This window comes from Atractosteus spatula, chromosome 27 (genome assembly GCF_055471065.1).
Source record: "Atractosteus spatula isolate fAtrSpa1 chromosome 27, fAtrSpa1.hap1, whole genome shotgun sequence".
NCBI classification, from domain to species: domain Eukaryota; kingdom Metazoa; phylum Chordata; class Actinopteri; order Semionotiformes; family Lepisosteidae; genus Atractosteus; species Atractosteus spatula.
The window spans coordinates 9,518,802-9,540,612 of NC_142732.1; the positions used below are offsets into that span (position 1 = coordinate 9,518,802).

The following is a 21,811-nucleotide window of genomic DNA, read 5'->3' on the forward strand; positions in this document are numbered from 1 at the left end:
AAAACATCGCCGTTGTTAAGACCTATTACGAGAGTCGAAGACGCATGATAATCCATTTTCCGATATTCTGAAATAACTGTACCATTTTTTCTTCTGATTTAAGGTTTATGTAGTCCAAAGCAGTTAAAACGTTTTGAAAATACAACTCCCGTGAGGCAGCGAGGACGAGTCTCGCGATACCTCTCACTTCCTGCCCCTGCGATATACTGTGAGGAACCCCGTGTGCTCTCCCTTTCCCAAGATGGCTCCGAAGGCGAAGAAGGAAGGTGGGTAGCACTTCACAGTAAATGTTCTTAAACGGTGTAAAATTATGTCGTTAAGGGGAGTTTTCAGTTACAGGCTTTGAGACGTTACTTTTATTTTTATAAAAGCGTGAAAGTATGAAGAGTGTATTCACCGTACTTCGCGAGATATTGGCCTTTAGCCGTTGAGCTGCTTTCGACAGAGCAACGTGTGTGAAGTCTCCACCACGTTTGTAGGTTTGTTCATGAAATGTACGTTCGTTATATCCCATTAAGGTTCAGGAACGGCTTGTTTTAGTTTATATTAGAAATGTGTACATGTATTGGACTTCCAAATCTTTTGGATAGTTGTAATGGGTGAGCAGTGCGCTTTTTTTTAAGTTAGACCAAGGGTTCAGGGCCGGCAGCGGGTTCAGGTCAGACTGTATCCCAGTCGACATCACAGGAACCCTATGTAACGTAGAATTAATTTAATCTTTATTTCATTTTAAATCTAGGCAGATTGTGCCAAAATCCACAGCAAATTACGTCTCTTTAGGGTTTTTGTAACGTCTGGTTTAATATGTGCTTATTGTTTTACTTGTGGTTTTAGCGATTCAGAATCTAGACATCTTACAGCATGTCCCACAGTGTAGTGGGTAACTGGCTTCTAGAATGGTCGTCTTCACTCAAACGCTGCCTTTAAACTGCAGAAAGAGTTACACGGTTACAAAACTGCTCTAGAGCTGGGGTTTTCGATCGCCATGGCTGTGGGCCGATTTCAAGAGTAACTTCGCCGTCAGGACGCGAGAGCCCCCAGACACATAAGGAGCATCTGTCCCAGTGAATATAGGATAACTTATAGCTCTCTTGACGCCTACAGACAAATGTTTAATATTTTCAAATGCTAAGATTTACAGAACGATCTCCATTGTTCATTACAACACACATGGAGGAAGTTTTTTTCCCAATGTGATTCTTAACTGGGAGCATGCTAACGTTAGCGCTACACGTACGATGTTATTTCACATTATCCGGGTCGGTTGCACGCGAAAAATTGTTTAAGCATTTACCAATATTACAAATAACTAGATATTTTTCCATATTCGTTGTGCATGTTCTGAAACTACGATGTGGCTGTCTGCTCTTGTGGGGGTGTCCTGATGGCGTTGATGTCCGCCTCTGATCTTTAGTTGTCTGCGATGTTAAACTCCTTCATTGTCAAAATGACTAAGTCAAACAGGTGGTGATCCAAAGGTGAAGTCCTGGATGAATCCTTAATGTATACAAGAGTGAACACTGCAGTAGCGACAGTTTGTCACACACTGTGTGAAACCCCCTTGTGAATAAATTAAAGTGTTGTAGGTCCTGGAACATTTGTGCCCTTGTTGTGCTTTTAGCCCTTTTTTAATCTACAATAGTCCTGGAGATCAGGAGCTCCACATATGTCACAGTGGGGAAAGCTCCTTCAGAGCTTATAATGTGAAGATTGCTTTGCTTAAAATGCCTTGCTCACCTCTCCTCTCCTCTCTGGGGCTGCAGCTGTCCCAGCCAAGACCGAGGCCAAGTCCAAGGCCTTGAAGGCGAAGAAGGCAGTGCTGAAGGGGGTGCACACCCACAAGCAGAAGAAGATCAGGACCTCCCCCACCTTCCGGAGGCCCAAGACCCTCAGACTCAGGAGGCAGCCCAAGTACCCTAGGAAGAGCGCTCCTCGCAGGAACAAGTGAGCTTTTACTTCCCGTTTAGGAGCTGTAACGTAAAGTACTAACCCAAAATGGAACTCTGCTATACTGTGGGACTATGTGAGCATGTGCGTGCAGTATATGTACATCTCTCTCCTTTGGAGTGGTGCAGATGATGTTTTTTTAGCGATCAAAGCATGATCTCGCAGTGATTACAGCTTTAAAACACTGATGCACCTATCAATCCTCATGTTTACCAATGAAGAAACTGTTTCATTGTATTTTCGACATCAGTTGCGCATAGATGTAAATTATGAGTTTTGATTTTGCTGTAGTTCGTGTAGTTTCCTCATAATGATACTCCCATTAAAGATACTTCAGTGAAATATAAACAGAAATGTGCTTGTTAGCTTAAGAACCATTTTTTTCCATGGTGACTTTGCTGGGAAATCAATGCTGGAGGATGAATGCTGCACATGCTTTCTCACAGTCAGTTCTCTACATGTGTCCTGCTTGCCATGCTGCGCTGAAGGCACAAAGTCCACTGACTCTCTCCATTCCTCTCAGGTTGGATCATTATGCCATCATCAAGTTCCCTCTTACCACTGAGTCTGCCATGAAGAAGATCGAGGACAACAACACCTTGGTTTTCATCGTAGATGTCAAGGCTAACAAGCATCAAATCAAGCATGCCGTCAAGAAACTGTACGACATAGATGTGGCTAAAGTCAACACACTGATCCGGTAAGCATGGTTCTGAGAGGAACAGGGCAGAGAGCTTGTCATTTAAGCAGACAAGGGGAGCTGTACTATGGCCTAAGTGGTTCCCAGTCTTGGGCCTGGTGACCCACACACCAGCTGGTTTTTATTCCATCCTGCCTTCATTAGGTAAAGGTATAACCTGGAACACAGACCAGCAGGCGTGGGGGCTACCAGGACCAGGACTGGTAACCATTGACCTGACCACTTGCAGGGTGATTGGCATGCACACAGCTTAAAGCTCAAAAAGACGTTTGGTGGACTTGGGAGTTGAATTCCAACTGAGGGTCCCTGCTGGTAGGGGGTACTGACAGCTAATGCCAAATGATAAGATGCTGTTTGTGAGCAACTGCTGTTCCGATTTTGCCTTAAATCCTGACTTGAGTTAGAATAAATTTGTATTTGTCAATAGAGCCAATTCATCAAATTGTATGAATCACAGTACCGAAGTGTGTCCTAGCATTTCATTGGTTTGAATTTGTTTTGCTACTTTGTGACTTTTCCTGTGCCAGAAAGTCCAACAAGACCTAGCTGCAGCTCCAAGGCTTCATTCGACTTGTGAAAGTGATGGAAACTTTATCGTGTCTGAACAATGATGCTTTCAAAGGAACCACTGATTCACAGAAAGATGGTTCAGTTTGAAATCACTGACAGCCATGTGAAAGTCTTACTGAAATCTTTGTGCTCTCAGGCCTGATGGTGAAAAGAAGGCATACGTCCGTCTTGCGCCAGACTACGACGCGTTGGATGTTGCAAACAAGGTGAGGACCGGCCGTTCAGACTGGGTGTTTTTCTCCAGTCTAGTTCTGCTCTAGACAGAACCGGAATGTTTTTAACCCAGTCTGCAGTTTTACTATTGCAATACCTAGCACTAACAGCATGCTGAAAAATCTCCAAATCAGTTACAAGTAGTTATCGTTCATTTTGCATTTAAAAGTGCAAAAAACTAACTTTATTATACTAACCTTTTTGTTGTATTTTTGAAAATTTACGTTGCCTCTGCATGTCACAGTGAATTAAACCTTGTTCATCAGTATCCACAGTCAGCTCCCAGTAAACAGGTACTGGGGTAAGAAAATCCCTGGTGCAGTTTTCAATTGGAAAACAGCTTTACTTTTCCCATTATAGAACTGATGTGTAAGCCAGTACCTTACAAATGAAGAGCAGACTTATAAATTCTTGCATTTGCTCAGTTTTCTTTTTTGCTATAACTTAAAACCCAAAGTAATGTAGCAAATAGAGATTCTGGATGTGGAGGCGGGCTCTGGGGCCGGTCTTGGCCAGTTTGGTCATCAGAGTTCTGGGCTGTGATTCGTTGTCTCCTCTGACAAAGCAGTCATGCTTTTACATTGACCAATAAGGAGTGTAGAACATTTTGATATTGATGACAGAAATATTCTTCTGAAAGTGAATGAAAAAAGTAATTAAATCATTTGTTGTTCCTGACTCTTACATTTTTTTTCGTTTGTAATTCTGGTTGCAATTTTAAACCTCCAGTGTGAGTTCATGCAAACTGCTGGATTTTGTGAAAACATTCATATAATTCATCAGTTGAAATGTTCAGAATGGGGAAAATGGAAGTAAATTATTTTAAAATTACTTAGGATTTCTGTTTTAACAGTAAAGTTCTTAAGAGCTTAACTGCCCAAGGTGTGAATTATTTTCATTTTTTCAGTTCTGCAGTTAAGGGACTAGGTGTTCTTCCACTTTCATGCAGAATAATTGGTCCTTAGTTGTGAAATTGGGTAATGTGACATAATGTCAGCTTCTGTGTGTTGTATTTTGCAGTGGAATGATGTATTTAGGCTTGACATTACTGGTTTATAACAGTCAATCTATGTTCTTACAAGGGTTGCCAATGTGCACATGATGGAAATGATTATCAGCATCTGATTAAGAACGTTGATGCTTTCAAAGGAACCACTGATGCACAATGATGAAAGCCTGTCAGTTTACTCTCCTGGCTTCAGGATCAGAACTAAATATCTTTCTTTCTCTTTCAGATCGGCATCATCTAACCTGTTCATCATGAAATGTACAAAGAATAAAGCTTTTTAAAAACTAAGACTGTATTGTCTTGTAGTCTTTCATGCTTTCTATTCAAGCTGTTTGAACAAGGCTGGCATGGGGCCTCTAGTAGCAGGGTGGTGGTGTGGTCCAGGTAGGAGACCGGACTCATTTATTTAAAGCAGGTAGCCTGGACTCCTAATCCTTTACCTCTCCCAAGATTCATCTCGGATGTAACCATGATGGTAACAAGTAGGGAGCTGCGTCAGCATGCGTAGGCTGCAAAGGAACAAGTAATAGGTTTATTCCATGCTGAAAAGAGAAGAAAGGAAACATTTCTGTTTCACACCCCAAGAAGGCTCCACAGCCGAAACGTTGTTCTTTCTTTTCAGCATGGAATAAACCTTTACTTGTTCCATGATAGTAACACTTTTTAAAAAAATCCAATTTCTTCTTTCGCAGCACCTGCCCTGTTATTTGAGGGCACCCTTTTTACTCTTGAACACTGCAGGAAGGGTGCTGCTGTGATTTACCCTTTTTCTGGAGGAATGCCGGGGTGTTTACATCAAAGATGCAATTCTCTGATGTTACAGCAGAGGGCAGCAGAGACTGCATTTGAAAAGCTTGTGCTTTGGGTTTACTTGGAGGTCTTACTGGCCTGTCCCATACACCGAAAAACTCAGATTCTCTTCTGAGTGTTTTACATTTGCAAGTAAAAAGGTAAAGTTCCATTGTCATGTTCACTGTTGCTGATTGGTATTGAAGTTCATGGAAGCCAATATACCAGATGGAGAAATACAAAGGTTATATTCTATAAATTTTACTGGAACATTTAAAATACAGGGGTTTAAGAACCCAAAGACAGCCCTTGTTCTTAGTCTAGTTTTCTGAACAACTTGATTACTAATGTTATGGGGTTATTTTTGCATATGACCTTGTTCACAGTGGCTGGCAGCTACGGTTTTAAACAGCAGCAGTTGTGAAATAGGACAGAATTTTCATATTTGAAAATCATAGGGAATACACAGTTTGTTGACATTTGTGCTATTCAATCTGTTAAAGTTGAACCAATTAGTGATATTTATACAAATTGTCTTTAAAGATGTAGGTATTTTTAATGGAAACCCCCTGCACCCCCCAAAAATAACCAAACAAAATACCCAATTGAGATTTTTTTAAAAAATGGTGAAATAATCCAGTTTGTTATTTAGTGTTCTCTTACAGCTGGTGAAAAGGTAGTATTTTATCAGCTGGAGTTCTCTCTTCTGACTGACTTTCCCAGGACCTGCCAAGTGGTTTTGTAGACCTTTAAGCATCTGTAGCTACAGTAGTGATTAGGGTTAGCTTGAACACTACTTCTCTATGTGCTTATTCATTTTCTATAGAATCATGGTTTATAGTCCTTTAATATCAGAATAGCTCTTAAGTTAGTGCTATTGTGTGAAGTGAATGACTGAGTTTTGGCAGGATCTGTTCTTTTTAATGGCACCATCATGTTTTGAAGTCTGTAAACTGTTCCCAAGACTGATGTGGTAAAATGTAGTTGCAGTTTACCACATCAGATGTATTTGTAATTGTAACGTTGATCTGTGTTTGTGTTCCTTGGAATGTGACAGTAATTCTGCTAGAATGTGAAACTGGTTAAACTGGAACAAGTACAGACTCCAGCTGGTTTATAAAACTAAATCTAAAACATTTCTCCATTAAGCAGCTCACCAGAGTTTGAGCAGTCTTCTCTTGAAAATGTTCACTGTTGGTTTGTCACGCTAAATCAATCAGTTTGAATTTTTCACAGGCATTTCATTTGCAGATCCTAACAAGTGTTTTGGCTTGTTTGTATTTTAAACTATTGCGTTCAAACTCACAGCCCGTTTATCTAGAAGGCCAGATTGTTTTTGAAGATGAAATGTCTGTTGATCGGTTTATGTATAAAGCTGTCGCTCTGCAGAAGTTGAAGAATCCACTGAGCCTTTCTGATACAGTGGGAGTTCAGTTCACTTCTCACTGTTGCACATCACAAGTGTAGCAGTGTGTGTGTGTTTGCATTGAGATGTGTGCTGAACAATGCGAGCGTTGCTGACAGTCAGGCCTTTGTCAGCCTGACTGTGGGGGGCTGTTTGCCTTAGTTTGCACAATTCTCTGGGTGCTGGAGAGCTCAGCTGATGTCCATTAACGCAGGGTTTCTGAGAGTCGCATTGACTCCCTGCGATGACACCAGCTGTAATGGTATGTGTGTGGTGGCGTCAACACCCACGAGCCAGAGGAGAATGGACTGTATTTGTGCTTTTAACTTGCCTGCTGACTGGCTACTACTGCTTTGATGTAAATTACTACTGTGTTTCTTAAGGTGGCACCTTAAGGTTACCATCGTTCTGGGGAGGAAAAAATCTGCCCCTGCTGGCATGGTGTCCCAGGTGACCCACATGGCTGGTAGAGCTTTATCCTCTGCTGTTTTGCTTAGCGCTCTTTTGTGGGGAAATGGAGCAGTGACCTGTTCCGGGAGTCAAAATTCAAACTTGGTCAAAGAGGTTTCCCATCTGGTTAATTAAAGTTTCCATTCCATTTATACCCTTCCAATTTTTAGCCCATTACATGTGCCCCCTCCTCTGCTTTCTGCTATCAAGCCTCTTTGACCTTTGACCCCTGGCTGCATGGCTGCTCCTGGTGGTAAGTGCCCTCAAATAACAGGGGTGGGACAGTGAGGCATCATGGGCACCCAGGAAGTGTGCAAGGGTCACTGTTGCACCCTGACTGACCTGTGCTCCCTGCGGCCTGGGGTATCCCGCTATCCACTGATAGCGCCTCCCTCTGGCCGCCAGCAGCACTGTTAACTGAGCGTGCTCGGCAGGCGTGGTGTTTGTGGTTAGGTGAGAGGCTTCAACCTTTTTCAGTGGAACCTGTTTTAAGATATCCCTCTGACTACGAACAGAAGTACTTTCCAGATTCATGGGCAAGCATACAGATGACTACAACAAGTGGAAGCTCATAAAACAGAACTGTATGTCAACCGATACCCTGCTAGCACTGTCGGAACAGAGGCTCTGTGTGTGTGGAGACTTTCCCCACTGCTAACACTAGACTCGTGGGTAAAAAGTTAAACTTTATTTTTTGTTTTTGGCCCCACACCCCTGGTTAGAAGTCCCTGGTTCATGCATCCACAACCCCGTACAAGATTCCTAAAACTGTCAATGTTCATATGATTGGTCCAGCCATTTTCTTTAAAAAAAAAAAGCTTGCTACTCCTATTTTATAAAAATACTATGGGGAGAGTTCATGGAGCTGCTAAGATGTATTAGAGTTTTAGTACCTTTCCATGTGCATTCGCAGGAATGGACATATCAAGTGAAATATTCAGACAGTGCATGGTGGCTAATACACAGACCAGGAAATCCGTCTGATGCGTGAAACTGGTATCGCCCCTCCATCCTTAATGGGTTTCATGCAACAGTTGCTTGCAAAAACAGTGCAGGCAGTTTTCCACCCTTTAATGGACAGGCCTTTTTCTGCCGGGGCTTGCCAGGTGTCAAGAACAGACAGGAAGTGGAAAGGATGCGAGGAGGGCTGTTGACCGCTCAGAGGTCCCAACCCTTGGGTGCACAACGCCGAATGGAATAAAAATCCCAGTTTAGCCGGGGGAATGTAAAATAGAGCAATGTCATCCGGTCCCGGCATCGGCAGCCTGGGGATTGTGGTTTTGCCGAGCTGAGGCTGGACTGGGGAGGGAGGAGATGGCTTGGAGAGAGGGGCCGGGAACCCGTGCCCCCCCGCGCGGGCGGCGTTCAGTCGTACACGAACTTGCCGCTGTGGCTCTTCGCCGTGCCGTTCTGATCGGCGCACCGCCGGGCCTGGGGGAAGATGTCCGCGCGGAGCAGGCGGTAGAAGTAGACGAGCATCATGCCGTTCATGAGCAGCAGGGAGGACAGGAAGTAGCCGGCGTGCTCCAGGGTGGCGTAGTGGCGCAGGATGTACCAGGTGAGGTAGAACTGGGCGCCGAGGCGGAAGGAGACGTAGGTGAGGAGGTTGAGCAGCTTGATGACGCCGTAGAGCGGCGAGGAGTGGGCGGCGGCCAGTTTGAACAGCAGCCGGCTGTGCAGGAAGACGCTGTTCACCTCCACGAAGAGCGCCACCACTGTGCCGGCCACGTACATCCTCGTGTAGAGCGCGTACAGGAAGCACCAGATCACCTGGGACAGACAGTCACTGTGTTTCAGCACTGCATCGTGGAGGCCAAGACCTTTGTGCTCAAGATTGCAATGAGCTTTTTAGGAATTACATGCTATTTCTTGTTAGTAATAATAATAATTGCTTATACTTATATAGTGCTTTTTTGGACACTCCACTCAAAGTGCCTTACAGGTAACGGGGATCCCTTCCACCATCACCAATGTGCAGCCCCACCTGGATGATGCACCAGTACTCTCCCCACACACCAGCTCTCAGTGGGGAGGAGAGCAGAGTGCTGAAGCCAGTTCAGAGATGGGGATTATTAGGAGGTCTGATTGGTAGAGACTAGGGAGGAATTTGGTCAGGACATCAGACACCAGGGTAACACCCCTACTCTATTCGAGAAACGCCCTGGGATTTTTAATGACCACAGAGTGATAAATTATAGAGCAGACTTTAGGATGTCAAATGTACCTGGAGCTGACAGCATTTTGTTGTTTTTTTCAATATCTAGAGGCATTTTGTACTTTCTCATGGTCAACATGTTGATATGCTGTCCCGTGTCACATCTGAAAGTGTTAATGAGCTGTCTCTGTACTCGATTACGATATCATTTTTGCAAACATGCAAACCCATAACACAAGGAGACCAAATCCTTTAGCATCAAAATATTTGCAAATCTGTCTAGTTCTTGGGGAAAAATTGTTCTAATTAATTTTAGCAAATTAATAAAATAATATCTAGTTCAGAGTCACAGCAAATGGAATTTGATTGCTGCTGTAATCACCCCAGATGCTGTGATATCTCTCTTAATTACAGTTCTCTCAGGAGTACTGGTTCTGTACACTGTTTTTCTCACTGCTCTGAGTAAACCCTGTCTAAGAGCCTTGGCCAGAAACGCAGGCGGACAGTCAGGAGGTGCCTTCATTCTTGAGGAATGCGTTCCACATGCTTACAGCATTTTACAAGAAATAGTTGTCAAGTTCCCCACCCAGCATTCAGCACACAATAGCTAGAAAACAAAGTCAAGTCCGTTTCCCAGCTGTTTCTTCCAGTTCTATGTGGTTGTTTTCCACAGGACTCCCAGGCACCTTTAAATCTGTATGTTTTATATTTTGGTAATATTTCTCCAAAAACGCATTGAGGAGCTCACTGCTTCTTGTCACATTCAACCTGCGATTCTCTTCCCCATGTGCAAACAGCTTGACCATTCTGGCCAGTGATTGTGACTGGACACGGGGGGGGGTGGAGAGTCACTTAGCAGTCAGACTACCCCCTATAAAATCTCACCCCCCATGTAGATGAGAGTGTGTGTGTGTCTTAGTCCCATCTTCAAGGCTTACGTGTATGAGTTGTTTTCTATTGTGAAGTTCCTTCTGGATGGCTTCTATCTGCACTGTAACACAATGCATTCGCACAACCCCCGGCCCTGCCACAGCCTGAACCCCTGCACAAGGGCAGTGTTGTCCTGTGAGCCAGCTCACATGCACTGGCTGGGACAGATGCATAGGAAGTCATCAGGGCTGCAGGACCAGCCACAGGGTGCTCCCATTGTCCCCAGCAAGCTCTAAGGATTCATTGACCCAGCCTGACCACAGCAGGGTTCGGTTTTCGAAGCCTGGGCACATGCATGGGCTGCTCAGCTTAAATATTTGAGTGAGCCAGCGCTGGGAAAAGTGATGCATTTCCCATGTGGGAGGACGGGACAATTGTGAACGCAGGACTGTGAAATCAATGTTAAGTGCTAGTTTTTGCAGTTGGACCCCTATAATGTAAACACAATGTGAGGCTTCTGTTTATAGATCTCAGATTGCAGTTATCGCTGCTTGCCTTGGCCTGCCGGAGTGAACTGTCTTTCTGAAGGTTTGATCTGTGAGTGCGCGCACGTCCCGGTCAGAGTGACCTGGAAACGGGGATGTCCTTCAGTGACGCTTACCAGAGCATGATGGAGCAAGAATTCCCAGGATGCTCGAGCCTGTCCACTCAAAATGATGTCCCCTGCATCCTGGATGAAATACCCTGCCACAGGAAGAGAAGGTCAGCATGCTCAGTCTTAAACAGCTACAGACTCAGCATCACATGTAGTAGTAATAGCAGTAGCAGTTGTAGCAGCAGTAGTATAAGTAGTTTATTACACATATATAGCGCTTTTCTGGACACTCCACTCAAAGCGCTTTACAGGTAATTTATTGCTCTGTACATTGCATTCAGAATCTCGTTTAGCCAGGAATTCTGTGATGCTTCCTGGCCTGTTCACATTAGGAGCCTTTTTCTACATGCTGCTCTGCAGTGTTCGCAGATCTACAGGATGCCTTGCTCGTACGTCTCTTTGGAAGATGCACCCAGCTTTGGGAAAAGCAAGACAGCTGAGACAGAGCTGATGATTGTGTATACGGTGACCTCCGACTCCTCCTCAGCTGACGGAGGATCTCTCAGCTGATCCAGATCAGACCAAACTCAGGCATTGACAGGCAGTCGGACAGACTCGGAGACTCGCAACACACAGTACCAAAGTCAAATGTGGCACCTCTCCCTAAATACAAAGCTTCTCTCATTCAGTGAGGCTTTTGGCATCAATAACCATAGCAGCAGGTCATTGTAGACGGCTCTGTGGAGCTCACAGGGGTGGCTTAAATCCTGTGTTGTCCCAACAGATCTCGTAATAGCATGGAGCACAGTGGTAACCATGCAGACATAACAATCTTGCAAGATTTTTTCCCTTTTGTCCAGAGGCAGTACCTCCTCAGTGGCTTTGTTCTCTGGCCCTGTGCTGGCCTGTGAAACAATCAGATGGTGTTATAAGCACCCTGTCCAGGGTGCATGCTCCTTCTGCATGTCCAGTGAAGGAGGCAGAGCTATTGTGTTGTTTGGCATCCCTGTTGGTTTTGTGTGTAGGTGAGAGGTGCTGTATCTGGGGGAACTGGCAGGGCTGGAAGTCTTATCGGGAGAAAAAAACACACATTGCCTTTTCAGGACCACACCCTGTGCCTGCCTGTGTCTTTACTGTGCTCCAGGCTAGTCAAACAGCGGGTTAATGATTTCAAATCAGAGCAAAGGCAGGGCTTTCTCCAGGCAAAGCCAGTCGAATCCAACATGCTAAAGAGCACCTCAAAGAGTAAAAGCCGACTGGGACGTCGTCTGAATTTGCTGATCATTACTTCTGCTGCATTTCACGGCAGATTTGCATACACATACAGAACATAGTCCACCTTGCATATTTGTCACGAGGTCCAGACAGGCATTGAAAACAGGGCTGATGCTTAATGGGGTTGTCATAAAGAGGGAGAACTATGGTGTTCTGCACAGGTAGCCCAGAGGAGAAATCAAGTGGATTTCAAAAGGGCCCCACAGGGCAGGGAGCTCTCCTGTGGGAGAACAGACGCTGTGGGTGTTCGGTACTGGTTGATCGGCGCTCTGCTCCTCTGCTGGCGGGCTTGAAGGGTTTGCCTGGCCCGTAGTTGTGTGTAGCGGTGGCGAGCACAGCCGCGTCGGAGCGTAACATCAACCTCCAAGCCGTGACTGTCTCCTGTCTGTTAAAATGCCCTTTTTTTTCCCCCCGGGAGGGGGAGAAAAACCGAAGACCGCCTGTAGGTCATTAAGGTCCGTTACTTACCGGTGGAGACGCAGATGAGAAGGTAGGTGACCGGTGTGTAGAAGGAGTGCAGTTTGTACAGCAGCTCAGGCCACCACACCACGCTGCAGGGGCAGAAGACAGAGTGGTTAGAGCCCGGCTAGGAATGCGTACACATTGAACACGTTTCTTATCTGTGAGCTCTGATGAGAGAGTCCCGGCTGCTGAGCCTCTGCTGCTTGCATTGCCTGTGTTGAGCTTCAGAATAATATACAGTAATAGTATCCTTACACTTACATCGTGTTTTTCTGGTCAAACCGCTTTACCATCACCAGTGTGTAGCTCTCGCCTAGATAATGTGATGGCAGCCAGAGAGCTCACAGTCCGCTCACCACACATCAGCTATCAGTGAGAAGCCTCTGAGAAATTCAGAGACGGGGATTGTTAGGAGGCCCTGATTGGTAAGGGCCAATGGGAAATTTGGCCAGGATACCTGGGTTACACCCCTGCTCATTTCGAGAAACACCCCGGGATTTTTAATGACCAGAGTGTCAGGACCTCGGAAGGACAGCACCCTAACTTGGGATGACTTCGGCTCTCCTAGAGAGGGAAGAAGGATGCAGGGCTGGTCTGTCTGCTGACGAGAGCCGAAGCTCTCTGTTCCTGTGTGAAATCGAACGGCTGAAGGAGAGGGAGAAATAGTCTCATAGGAAGTAGGATATAGTTCCTCTCGCCTTCTCTTTTTCCAAACTCCACTATACCTCTGATAAGGCAGCGACTTCAATGATCCCGGAAGAGTCTGAACTTTGTGCCACAGTGTCTTTCGATCAAACTTGCATTTAACACTCGAGAAAATGGAAGAAACCGATCCATTGAGTCAGACAAAATCTTCACACTGTCCTCCACGTTCATCCTCAGCTGGTCCTGAACCATTCTGCATTGGTTTTCACTTGGTTTCATAATTGAAACCACCTGAAAATGATACACTGGCAAGGCACCACACAAGCTCTGCCCCAGCTGTCACCCTTAACTCCTCGTAATTCGAAAACCCCAGTGGGATAATGGATGGGTGCAGAGTCGATCTAATCAGATGTGGATTGAATGCACTGTGCTGCGGTCGCACCAGAATCTGGCATTTGCAAATGGTACTGTGAGAGTCATGTTTTGGTAGACAGTAGCAGCACTGGTCATGGGGTGTATCATTAGCCAATGGTGCATCCAGGGTGGCTTGTGCACAGCAAAGGTTGTGGCCTTTGATTTGTCTCATGTCATTATCCATTGGAATGTGGTTCCTGTTGTCGGGTTTGTAACACGTGTTACAAAACAGGGGCTTGAACAGGCCAGCCAGTGTCATGAGCTCCTTGTGGTTCTCTGTGCTTACCAAGTGAAGCTGGAGTATAGGCTGTGTTACCGTGGCCCCGATATAATGACCTGCCTAACAACCTGTCTGCTCCTTCCCCTCTGCCTCTCTCTCTCTCACACACACACAGTGTGCTGCCTGCAGAGCTGGTTATTCCAGCTGGCCAGCTTTTCCCCTCTGTTACGTTAACCGAAATCTGTTACTGCACGCTTGGAGAGCCCGCACCAAGGAGGTAAACACACCTGTCGCTTGCAAAATTCCTAAAACTAAAAGACCACTGTTTCTTGGAAAGGGTGCAGGGAATCCGAACCCCCTGGTTATATAAGCGTCTCAACTGCTGTTCAGGGGTTGTCGAAGGTGTGTGTCGATACAGCCCTGGCTTAGTGACAGCCAGGTAACAAATGAAAAAAAATAAGAGTATTTTAAGTAGTATATAATTACATACTTAAGTGACTTACACTGCATTAGGTTCACCAGGAGAGCGCTGATATGAACATTGTGTACACTAATCATAGTACAGGTGCAGCAGGAGTGTAACTGCAGGTTGAATCTGAGGAATTAGCTATCAGATCAGTGGTCTAGCAGGACATGGGGTTGGGCTTTCATCACCCACTTCGATAGTTACTTGTGTTGCCTTAGCAAAGCCATAAATATGAACGTGCGTTGGCAGGGCGATGCCCATGCTGGTGATACAGGTTGGGCAAGAAAAGGAAGAAGGAAACGCTGAAACAAGTGACATGCAATTAAAACAAGGGGCGTTTTTGCCCTTTTTTTCAACAAGCTGATCGATTGCCGGCCGGTGTTTGAAATTGCACATTTGCAAAACAGCGTGAAATCGGTGCTCTCTCCCTGAGTCGCTCATCATTGAAACAGGAACACAGCTCTTCACCGGAATTTTAGAGACGTCTTCCCCTGTCTGTCCCCCCGTCTATACAAGTACTTACATGCAAGCAGGGCTGATTCGCGGTGCAGATCCCAGATTCTCAAACTCATAAGCCACCTCCGGTGAGGGTCAGAACTGATAACAGAGGCAGGGCTGACTTACCATGTCACTGCCCAGGGCCCGGTTAGCAGGGAGTGCACCAGAGACACACAGAGGTTTCTCCACTTCCAGGTTTTGAACCGGTCAACTTCCACGGTTTTGGGCAGAGGCACGACCCGCAGCAACCTGTGGACTGCCCTGAACGCGACGGACAACAGGACCACCGACAGGGTGGGGTACTTCTGCGGGAACGCTAAGGAGTCCTCCATCTTCTCCCCCCCCTCTTCCTCTGCCTCCGTCCCTCTCCCTGCTCCCCTCCGGCGTGTCTGTGTGTCTGTGCGTCCAGGCTCGGGGGGCGGCAGCAGGAAAAGGGAGTGTGTCAGTTTTTCCAGAGTCCCGCTCTCTCCCAGCTGTGAGCTGCGGCCGTCTGAGCAACAGAAGCTCCTATCAAATTTCCCACTTCCTGAGCCCAAGCTGTAGGCTCGCTCCCAGCTCTGGGACAGCCCATGGCGGGACTCGACTTGAAGGTTTTTCTTCTTTTTTTTTTCTCTCTCCTTTGGACTGTCTGTGAAACTGTGGGTTTGTATGTCGTTGCTCACCCGGCCGGTCTCTCAGAGAGCCATGGGGAGTTCATTGGTTGTGTTTTCTAGTGGGTGTGCGCAGAGGGGTGTGGCCAGAGAGAGAGAGACAATTAACTCTGGGTAGGGCAGGCATTCTGTGAAAAAGACAGAATGCTGGGCATTGTTAGAGTAAAATCTACATGAAATCGGTTATCAGAACGTTGTTTGTTCCTCATCAGACAATCAGCCTCTTTATTGCCATTTGCTCCAGGACACCTGATTAATTGTCTCTTTATGTGAGCTCACAGATAGTGAAACAGTATTTTTCTAGCGTGGATGTGCCCGTGCCTCGTGTCAGGTCCTTGTTTTACTCAGAACCACAGGGCACGCCCCCACCCCCTTCGAGAAACAGGGTTTTCATTTTCTCACGCAAGCTGACATCTCTGATCGCTAAGCTTGATGCTGGTGCAGCTGTCTGTGAAAAGAAAGAGATAGTCCAAAAGAGCACCACCTTATTCATGCCTGCAGAGTGAGATGTAATGACTTTTCACCAGCGCTAAATTGTGTAGGTTGAAACTGGGGAGTGGGCGCAAGAGAAGATCCTAAGACAGCTTATATTTGGGCCAATGCTTCCATGTGCTACAGAGTAGAATAGGCAGAAATCCCAATTTGGGCTGAGAAAGAGTTGGACAGTCCCAAGCCCTTCCCTCACGTATTTAAAAAGACTCCCGAAGGTTGGGTGGCGATGAGCAAGGTGGTGTAGATCCGTACTTCCAGGCAGACTCCACCTGGGCTCGAGGATGGGAAGCACTGGACTTAACAAACAAGCACCTCATCACAAGCCCAGCCCCACAGCCTCCTGGCTTTCACGTCCCCCCTAGGGAAAGAGTCCACTCCGAATTGCTGCATGTCTTCCCAGCCTCTCTAGATGGGTGATCCAGTGGGATGAACCCAGCTGTGCAGCCCATCCTAGAGGTCTACCCACTCCACAGACTCACATGAGGACTCCTCACCCTCCACACAGCCAGATCAGGAGCTATGGCTTGGCTCAGGGACTCTGCTTTCGCTAAATACATAAATTAGCACTGCGTTCTGTGTCTGATTCCAGACTGAGGCATCTCCTCTGTGGGGTATCGATGATCAACCAGCTCGCCGCCACTCCCTACAGGACACCCGCCAAGGATCAGGATCATGGGATCAAGGGGTGGATGGACGAGAGGAGATGACTCCGGACAGGGTGTTCACGAGGATTTCATCAACAAGATAGATAGATACCTATCTTGTTGATGAAATCCTTGTGAACACCCTGTCACGAGGGTGTGACAGCCTGCAGCACAGTTGTGCAGCCCATCCTAGAGGTTTACCCACTCCACAGGCTCACATGAGGACTCCTCACCCTGCACACTGCCGGACCAGGAGCTAACTGGTTTATGCTAGCTGGTTTATGCATTGGAAGAAATATAGGAATTCAAGCAGTGTGTTAAGGTGAGGTAAGTGAAAAGGTAAATGAAAGCACACCTGCTTGCAGAATCCAGTTAGGCATGTTTTAATGAAGGGATAAGAGTGTGAAAAGGTGTGACAGAGACAACGCATGTGAGAACTTACCGTTCACTTGAGTAGAAACCCCATTGCGTTTGACCACAGTGAATGAGGGCATGGGCATGGGCAGAACAGGAAGGGCAGAAGAGAAGCTGGCCAACACAAACCACGAACCAGAACCGTATTTACATAAAATGCAGCTTACCTTTGCCATGTCATTTCATAGTGCAGAAATCAATTAGCTCAGCACACCGATCTCTCCCTGCCTGTTCTGCAGCTGTACTGCTCCTTTGTGTAGGAATTTTAGCTACTTCATTGTGGATAGAAATGAAGCAAAGGCTATTTGCATAGCAGCCATGAAGTCACCTATCAGGAGGCTTACAGACCCAGTATAGACTGTGGGGTGCGATGTTAGAAACTGAGCTTAGGGCTGGAGAGAACCCTTCAGAATCTGAATGTACTGTAGACGTCACACGGTATCATCTCAACTGGATTGTGCAGCTGCTGTGTGTCTAGTCGGGACAATGGCAGGGGCACGGCTGTTGTGTGTGAAGCTACCTAAACGGCTTCACTCACAGCCTCTGTGCGTGGTCAGTCTTTGCTAGTCTACATGTGTGACAACCTCACCGGTATTGAAAATGTTGAAGTTGCAGTTTCACAGTAGAACGGACACGCCTTGTATGTTTTCATAGAATTACTTCTGTAAGGTATCGATCGTCCTTGCTTCCAGCAGACTGTGTACATGGTAACAGCTATTAGACTTCAGTTCATTTCCTGAGCCTGTGTTTTGAATGAAATCCTTAGAAGACATAATTTCATGTAGTTGCCGGCAATGACCAGCAGATGGCGGTAGAATATTACAGAATTATTTCCTATCCTTTTGACGTGACAGGTGGTCAAGGATATGGTAGATTTACCAGCTATGGAGGCTTCTCTATTTCCTTAGGGATGGCATACCTGGCAGTGCCAGCAGACGAAGGAGAAGTGGCCAAAGTCCTGGATATTAGGGTGTTATCTGGGGTCCTGTCCAAATTTCCCCCTGGCCTTTACCAGTCATGGCCTCCTAATAACCCCCATCTCTGAACTGGCTTCATCACTCTGCTCTCCTCCCCACTGAGAGCTGGTGTGTGGGGAGAGTACTGGTGCATCATCCAGGTGGGGCTGCACACTGGTGGAGGTGGAGGGGATCCTCATTAACTGTAAAGCGCTTTGAGTGGAGTGTCCAGAAAAGTGCTATATAAGAGTAAGCAATTATTATTACTAATTAGAAATAGACTAATTAGAAAACTCTAGGATACTTTCTCCCAGCTGGGGGAGAGAGTACTGGGCTCCAGCTGAGTCAGGAGGAGGAGGTCTTCCGCTAGCAACTGGCCTGTGGTTTTCGGCTTGGCGGGCCAGAAAGACACACTGATCGCCTGTTCCATTTCCGTTCAGAAATCATAAGTGTTGTTTTCCAGAAATGAGTGTAGAGATCTGCAAAAAAAAACGAACCCGAACAATAAACACCCTGCCCTGCACCCCCCCCGACCTTGCACACAACCAGGGGCACAGGCCAGCACGCCTGCCCTTTGACAGACACCCAACTCCCAGCAGGTGGGGCCTGAAGCTGATGTCAGCCGCTGTGTGTGTTCTTCAAGCAGAACTATTTACAGCAGCCTTTTCACCTCAAGGCAAAGATAAAAGCTCTTACATGACTCATGGGACTCCATCACAGCATAGCCAGTTTTTTCCTTAAAAAACAGACCCATTTCAAATGGACTTATCACTTTTTATCCTCCTTAACGTACCGACCTGATTAAAACTGTCAAAACAGCTGGGAGACAATTTGGTGGGAGAAGCAAAGAGCACTGTCGGTGTGTGATCCAGGGCAGCCAGCACTCGGAGGAGCACAAATTATTAATCAGGTGCAGATGTTAACAGATATGAATTAGTCTAACGTTAGACAATGTTGTCTACTCTTACTGCTGTGCTAAGATGATCCCTTTGGATTGGATGTTGGCTTTTGTCATTTTTCTAACGTTTTCATGGCGTTTTAATCTAGCATGTAAAACTCTATTACATCAATATTTATTTTTAATTTGTTTTGGCTAAATTCATATTTGGGGTTACTAGCTACTAGCTATCCCAATGAGATTAGAATATAGTGTTAATTGCTTACTGGTGTTTCTGAATATTTATTGCAATCATGATTCACAAACCTTCTTTTGCCATCCTCAAGCTCTACACACAGTCTTGCTCAAAAACGTCCATTTCAAACAGGATTTTTTAGCTTTGAGCTCAATGGGACACACGAGAATCGACACAGCTCGGCTCAAGTCTGCTGGAATTATACACAGGCTGTTTTCTGCCCGGTAATGAAACTCATTGTGAAGAGCCCTGGCTAGAGCTGTCATAGCTGCATGTTTCTTCAGCCTCTTTGCTCAAGCTCACCTCTCACAGCTTGTGATTAAATGCTCTGGCATTCGGTCACCTGCATTGTGTTCCCAGTGCCATTTCACCCTGTCATCACCGAAACTAACTGCGTTGTCTGAGCCAGGTCTCCTCCCTTCGGGCTAACACTACAGAATGTGGCACAGTGGTATATTCCCGAGACATCGTTGTTATCTCGTGGACACGCTTGTGATGATAGTTCTTGCGACAATTTGCACAGCTTCGGTAATTGTAGTGGAGGCACGCAGGCCAAAGATGGTATGAATTGTGTTGCCATGACTGTGCGTCCACATTGATTCGACAAAAGCACAGCCTCCTATACACAAAGCACTGACAACAGATACTGCGTGCTTTCTTGTTGTCACTTTGGGACAGAAAAACAGTCCAGCTCATGTCCTGAGTAAGTAAAACTTTGTGCACAATTCATTTACTTCTCAATGAGAGTGTGATAGGATCACTTTCTTGGCCATATTACATTTCTTGCATTAGGAATTCATCTTTACACAGACCCCAGCTTGCTCTCCATGAGACACACAGACAGGGAGAGAAGCTTGGGGTCAGAGCACAGGGTCAGCCATTGTACAGCTCCCCTGGAGCAGTTGGGGTTAAGGGCCTTGCTCAGGGGCCCAACAGAAGAGGATTCCTCAGCCAGCTGCAGGATTTGAACCCACACCCTTCTAGTCACGGGCATAGATCCTTTGCCACAAAGCTACCGCTCCGCCCCATAAGCCACTCTTGAGGTATCCAATATTAAGTTTTTCTACCTTGTGTTCTGTAGAGGAAGATTTACACTTGATGAATTTCATCACCAAGGATCCAAGAGCACCTAGGGACTTCTCCTTCTCCACCATTGTGGACAAGGAGCCCTCCAGCACAGCAGATTAGGTGAAGTGAGAGAGTGGTTTACTAACATCATGCCTAGAATGGAAGGAAAAGCATTCCCATTGACTGTAGACCTGACCTAAAATATTATCAGTTCCTTTGCAAATGTGGGAGGCACAAAGCTACAATTTCTAAAAGAAATCAGTGCAGACTAGTATGAAATGGACAGCCTAACGCCCTACGCTCAATAAACTGGTGGCCTGTTTCTAAAAAGCACCTGGGCTGTTTGTATAAAGCGTGCACCTGCCTTTGCTCATGACTTGAACAGGGGGTTGCACGACCCATAGACCAGTGGAGGGAATATATTGTTACATGACGCTAAATACAGCATTTACCATAGTGAAGTCTGTTCAGCATCTCCGCTCCCTGTAGCATCCTGAGCTAGGACAAAAAAAATGCTGAAGGTCCTGTTTCCATATTTAGCAAAATTTACACCTGACTCCTCTCTTGTCAACAGACCCCGATCGTCTGAGTTTCAGACAATAGTCAGTAGTGTTCTTCTCTCTTGGTGTGAGCACAGCTTGACCTGGATCAGTTGGTGTTGCTCACACAAACACAAGTCCTCCTCCACTCCCCTGACTGGTCAGTTCACATTCCTACAACCCCCATTGTCTCCTGCAGGAATTCACAGAATCCTCTGCAGGGTGACGGCACAGGACGTAGGAAACGACGGAGAAACACTTCAGGGGAAAGCTGGTGATCGAAACCTGTGTTTGTACGATAAGCCTAAAAAATGCACCACTGAAACTGTCTCATGGCTCATAAATCTGATGGTAGCTCACATGTGCAGCCAGGGGGTGTGTTCTTCTTTGGGCTGGTTGATGATTAGACAGGAAGAAAAATACAGAAGGCAGTAAACATGCTGACACCTATTTCTCTGCCCTGGATCTGAGCCTTTCCAGACCAGTGTGACGAGTTGAGGTCTTGAGCTTTTTTAGGTCCATCTCTGTAGGTTGAGCTGTGCAGAAACACGTGCTGTGGCACACTATGATTCAACATGGTTACACCCCTACTCTTTTTGACAAACACCCTGGGACTTTTAATGATCACAGAGAGTCAGGACCTTGGTTTTACGTCTCACCCGAAGGACGGTGCCTCTTTACAGTGTAGTGTCCCCGTCACTATACTGGGGCATTAGGACCCACACAGACCACAAGGTGAGCGCCCCCTGCTGGCCCCTCTAATACCTCTTCTGGCAGGAGCCTTAGTTTTTCCCAGGAGGTCTCCAATTTAGGTACTGAGCAGGCTCACACCTGCTGAGCTTCAGTGGGTTGCCAGTCGTGTGTTGCAGGGTCATATGTGATATATACTGAGTCAGGACCTCAGTAAAAAATCAAGCTTTTTTTAAAGGGCCAAAATCCTGTAGATAAGAACAAGACTTTACTTTCTTGTCTACATTTTCTAGAAGGGTATTTCTAGAAACCCCAAAGGGAAAATAGCCACATGATCTCTTTTGCACTGTCCCTAGACCACTTGCACCCCTTGTGAAGATCCCATGGTGTTAGCTGGTTTTATTGCTCAGGGCTCCTGGAAAGGAAAACAGCCTGTGACGTCTTTCCCTTTTATAGCGGAACGTTTTATTTATGTTAACACTCAGATTGCCTTTAGCTGTGGCTCCAATGTCACCCTGTGGCCTCCTGCTCTTCTATCTAGA

General features: G+C 46.2%; 2 protein-coding genes and 3 non-coding genes across 5 annotated transcripts; 4 read left to right on the forward strand and 1 right to left on the reverse strand.

The window, feature by feature from the left end:
* Positions 1–185: 185 nt before the first annotated feature.
* On the forward strand, positions 186–4,727 carry rpl23a (ribosomal protein L23a). The gene is made up of 5 exons (XM_088907026.1): positions 186–266; positions 1,764–1,944; positions 2,471–2,647; positions 3,354–3,423; positions 4,666–4,727. The coding sequence occupies exons 1-5, from the start codon at positions 242–244 to the stop codon at positions 4,678–4,680; spliced, it is 468 nt and encodes a 155-aa protein (XP_088763152.1). The 5' UTR covers positions 186–241; the 3' UTR covers positions 4,681–4,727.
* LOC148814363 (small nucleolar RNA Z17) lies at positions 2,069–2,141 on the forward strand. Its single transcript, XR_016086156.1, has one exon. It is a non-coding gene; the product is annotated as a small nucleolar RNA Z17 (small nucleolar RNA).
* LOC148814364 (small nucleolar RNA SNORD42) lies at positions 3,221–3,284 on the forward strand. Its single transcript, XR_016086155.1, has one exon. It is a non-coding gene; the product is annotated as a small nucleolar RNA SNORD42 (small nucleolar RNA).
* LOC148814365 (small nucleolar RNA SNORD42) lies at positions 4,523–4,594 on the forward strand. The gene has a single exon (XR_016086154.1). It is a non-coding gene; the product is annotated as a small nucleolar RNA SNORD42 (small nucleolar RNA).
* Positions 4,728–7,645: 2,918 nt separating the features above from the next.
* tlcd1 (TLC domain containing 1) lies at positions 7,646–15,369 on the reverse strand. Its single transcript, XM_088907025.1, has 4 exons — positions 14,810–15,369; positions 12,447–12,529; positions 10,770–10,852; positions 7,646–8,853 (listed from the first exon to the last, which is right to left on the reverse strand). Exons 1-4 carry the CDS (start codon positions 15,013–15,015, stop codon positions 8,449–8,451), a joined length of 777 nt encoding a protein of 258 aa, XP_088763151.1. The 5' UTR covers positions 15,016–15,369; the 3' UTR covers positions 7,646–8,448.
* Between the last annotated feature and the right edge of the window lie 6,442 nt (positions 15,370–21,811).

Bases quoted from the DNA above. Each gene is read 5' to 3' on its own strand.
- rpl23a (XM_088907026.1), top strand. From the start codon at position 242: ATGGCTCCGAAGGCGAAGAAGGAAG. The intron at 267-1,763 runs GTGGGTAGCACT...CTGGGGCTGCAG, and splicing joins TCCGAAGGCGAAGAAGGAAG to CTGTCCCAGCCAAGACCGAG. The intron at 2,648-3,353 runs GTAAGCATGGTT...TTGTGCTCTCAG, and splicing joins AAAGTCAACACACTGATCCG to GCCTGATGGTGAAAAGAAGG.
- tlcd1 (XM_088907025.1), bottom strand. From the start codon at position 15,015: ATGGAGGACTCCTTAGCGTTCCCGCAGAAGTACCCCACCCTGTCGGTG. The intron at 12,530-14,809 runs GTAAGTCAGCCC...CTGCCCCTGCAG, and splicing joins GGGCCCTGGGCAGTGACATG to CGTGGTGTGGTGGCCTGAGC. The intron at 10,853-12,446 runs GTAAGTAACGGA...TTCCTGTGGCAG, and splicing joins TCTCATCTGCGTCTCCACCG to GGTATTTCATCCAGGATGCA.